The 3,690-nt window shown below is 56.7% G+C and overlaps 1 protein-coding gene across 1 annotated transcript in view; it reads left to right on the forward strand.

The window, feature by feature from the left end:
* Ephb3 (EPH receptor B3) overlaps window positions 1-3,690 on the forward strand; it is a 17,998-nt gene that overhangs the window by 8,823 nt on the left and 5,485 nt on the right. The window contains exons 3-4 of the mRNA XM_005368974.3: window positions 719-1,391; window positions 3,523-3,678. Coding sequence (XP_005369031.1) covers window positions 719-1,391; window positions 3,523-3,678 — 829 coding nt within the window. The remainder of the gene's footprint in view (window positions 1-718; window positions 1,392-3,522; window positions 3,679-3,690) is intronic.

The following is a 3,690-nucleotide window of genomic DNA, read 5'->3' on the forward strand; positions in this document are numbered from 1 at the left end:
GAAAGACCAGGAAGCCTGGGCCACAGCTCTCTACCACACTGTGTGCCTCGAGCAGGGCGATTGACTTTTCTGGGCCTCCATTTCTTGACTATTAAATTCCTACCATTCTAGTCTCTCTCCCTTGGCTATTGGAATGAACGTCCCCAGGTGGCCTTCGTGGCTAGGCTGAGCCCTGGGGCCCTAGGTGTGATGACAGTACAGGCTCTGCCGTCACCGGGCCACCTGTGATGTGGGCTGGTCTGCCTCTTCTATAAGCCTTGGATTTCTTGTGGAATTTTCGTGACAATGAAATGTGTCCTTAGTGTCGACAGCCAGCGTTCACCAAATGCTTTCTCTGTCAGGCCAGATTAGCCAAGTTGTGCTGTTTAGTTCCTCGCAACCTCATTTAATTCCAGTCAGCCGCACTCGGTGACGAAACCGAGACCCCCAAGATCACACACACTTAGGACTCAGCCCAGGCTTCCCAAGGTCCCAGTGCTGTTCTGGGTGCTCTCTTCCCTGAGTTCTGTATTCCTCGGGGATGTTAATCATCTCTTGGTTTTGGACCGAGAAACTGAGGCACCGAGAGGTTGAGTGACATGGTCACCCAGTAAGCTGGGTTTTGAACCTGTGTATGTATGCTCAGCCACCTGCCACAGAAGCACCCCGTGAGGTAAATGCAGCAGCCCCAGACACGAGGGAAATGGCTCATTCTCTTTTTCACTTGGTCCACACTCAGTGGGAAGAAGTAAGTGGATACGATGAAGCCATGAACCCTATCCGAACGTATCAGGTGTGTAACGTCCGTGAGTCCAGTCAGAACAACTGGCTTCGCACGGGTTTTATCTGGCGGCGGGAAGTGCAGCGCGTCTACGTGGAGCTCAAGTTCACCGTGCGAGACTGCAACAGCATCCCCAACATCCCCGGCTCCTGCAAGGAAACCTTCAACCTTTTCTACTATGAGGCTGACAGCGACGTGGCTTCGGCCTCCTCTCCCTTCTGGATGGAGAACCCCTACGTGAAAGTGGACACCATCGCACCGGATGAGAGCTTCTCCCGGCTCGATGCCGGGCGCGTCAACACCAAGGTGCGCAGCTTCGGGCCCCTCTCCAAGGCCGGCTTCTACTTGGCCTTCCAGGACCAAGGTGCCTGCATGTCACTCATCTCTGTGCGTGCCTTCTACAAGAAGTGTGCATCCACCACCGCCGGCTTTGCGCTCTTCCCCGAGACCCTCACGGGCGCGGAGCCCACCTCACTGGTCATTGCCCCCGGCACCTGCGTCGCTAACGCTGTGGAGGTGTCAGTGCCTCTCAAGCTCTACTGCAATGGCGACGGGGAGTGGATGGTGCCCGTTGGCGCCTGCACCTGCGCTACTGGCCATGAGCCAGCTGCCAAGGAGTCCCAGTGCCGGGGTAAGTGGGGCCTGAGGAAGGAGGGAAAGAATACTCCAGGAAGAGAGGAGGAAAACCAAGTTGAGGGCGCACTCTGTGGCGGTGCACTTGCCTGGCATGCACAAGTCTCTCTACCTGCAGTCCCCAGCGCCAGAGAGCTGAAGCAGGGGAGATTAGGAACAAGAGAGATGGAGGCTTTAAGTGAACTAGAGACCTTGTGAATGCTTGACAAGTGAGCCCCGCGAATGAGGGCAGACCTTCGAGGCTGGCAGGGATGCCCCCTTGGTCCTGTCCCCAGTGTCCACTTCATGGCGAAAGTTCTAGAGGGGCTCTGCTGTGGGTATCACTTTGTCCTGAGGGTTCATGTTTCCTGGGAGGCCGTGTGTATGGCACAGTAGTTAGAGGCCGAGTCCCTCCTGTCCCCAGTCGTCACTTTAACCACTTCTGTGAGCCTGTGCAAGTTATCCGACCATGCTAACCTTGGCTTCCTCCTGCAAAATGGAGCAGTGGTAGAGACTGTCTCCCAAGACTGTAAATGGGGATGAGCAAATGAGTCCCTGCCCCAGGAGCTCGTGTCCCCATCTGCTGGGAGTCGCCGGTCCCAGGAGTGTGCAGACAAATGGAGGGTAGGGATTGTTCAAGTCCCTGTTCACAGGGCGGGCGGGAGACTGGCGGAGTCTCATCAGACTTCCTGATCTACTGACTTCCCAGCCGTTCCCACCTGAGCCTCACCACTACCCTGAAGAGTGATTCCAGTTCTCTCCCTATTTTGCCAAAGAACATGGAGACTCGGGGAGGTTCTGCTGGGCCGGCCTCCCAGCTAGGGAATGTCGGAGCCGGCTTTAAATCTCCACCCAGAGTTGAAGTCCCGCAAGGGGTGAGGGTCTTGTCCACTTCTCTGTGGGACTTGTGATGGTGCCTCCCAAAGTGGGAATGGCTCTTATCATAGCCCCCTGTGTGAGGGGACCAGACCATCAACCTGGCCTGCCCTGTGAGGCCCCGGTTTGGGGTTGCCTCACCAGCCCCCCCTCTGCTTCTCTTTAGGAACCTGCTGGAAACTTCCTCTTCCCAAGTGTAGAAAGCGGGTGGGGGTGATGAGCCTGACAGCCTGAAGAAGGGCTAACACTCTGCAGGTCCCTGGCAGGAAGTGCAGGCTGGTTCCCATAGCAACCAGGCTGGCCTGGCCTCTGCCCCCTCCCCCACTGGTTCAAAGAGCTAGGATGGAATATCACCTTCATGAGGGGAGATTAAACCCTAAAGAAGAGCACAGCCCCAGCTCTAGGCCTCAGAAAGCTTGGTGACCCCTCCCTCCCAGAGGTCATCCCGCGGGTGGATTGACAAGTCACTTCAGTGTGGCCAGGACAGTCCCCAGTCATGCCCGTTATCCTGTCTCCAAACCCAGTGCCCCTTTCACTCTGTAAATATTCTCATTTTTAATATTATGGCCACCCTACGCATGGGGAATGCGCAGAGCCCCTGCCACAGGGACGAATGTGGTTGACAGAAGAGATGGGAAGGGTGTTCAGGACTCTGGGCTCAGGAGTCGCTTGGGACAGGTCCCCTGGGGGCTTTGAGACTTTGAACTCCCGGTGACCCCTGCCTTCTTTCTGTTTTCTTGTCCCCTTTCCTCCTTACTCCTGCCCAGCCCTCTCACCCCTGCCCTGTTTCTTGGCGGGTGGGAGCAGAGATTTGCCGGGAGCTGTCTGCAGAGGGGGCCCTACCTCTGACTGTGGCACTATCCTTGAGGCTTCTTGAGACTTATTCTCTTGGAGTGTCCTTGGGGAAAGCTGGGGCATCTCAGTGGGTACAGGGTGTGAGGCCCACCCGTGGTCTCATCCTATCCCTTCCTCTTCTCCCTGCCCTGTGTCAACGAATCAAACTGTCCAGGTGATGGACTGACGTCCTCTGAGGCACACAGGTGGGGGGTGGGGGATAGGAATGAAGAGGGATCTGCTGACGGGGGGTCTCTCTGAGGCAAAGGGGCCCTTTGCAGCCGTAGCTGGAGTTGGGCAACACAAGCATTGCTCCTGTGGTCTGGGAGTTAGAGGGGCTAAGACATAGGCTGGGAATGGCCAGGTTCTCTCAGAGGAGGGAAGGTTGGGATGTCTGTAGAGAAGGGACATAATATGTGCCATCCTCTTTTCTCTTGCAGCCTGTCCCCCTGGGAGTTACAAGGCAAAGCAAGGAGAGGGACCCTGCCTCCCCTGTCCCCCGAATAGCCGAACCACCGCGCCAGCTGCCAGCATCTGCACCTGCCACAATAACTTCTACCGTGCGGACTCGGACTCTGCCGACAGCGCCTGCACCAGTGCGTGAGCTC

Source organism: Microtus ochrogaster, unplaced genomic scaffold (assembly GCF_000317375.1).
Source record: "Microtus ochrogaster isolate Prairie Vole_2 unplaced genomic scaffold, MicOch1.0 UNK43, whole genome shotgun sequence".
Lineage (NCBI taxonomy): Eukaryota > Metazoa > Chordata > Mammalia > Rodentia > Cricetidae > Microtus > Microtus ochrogaster.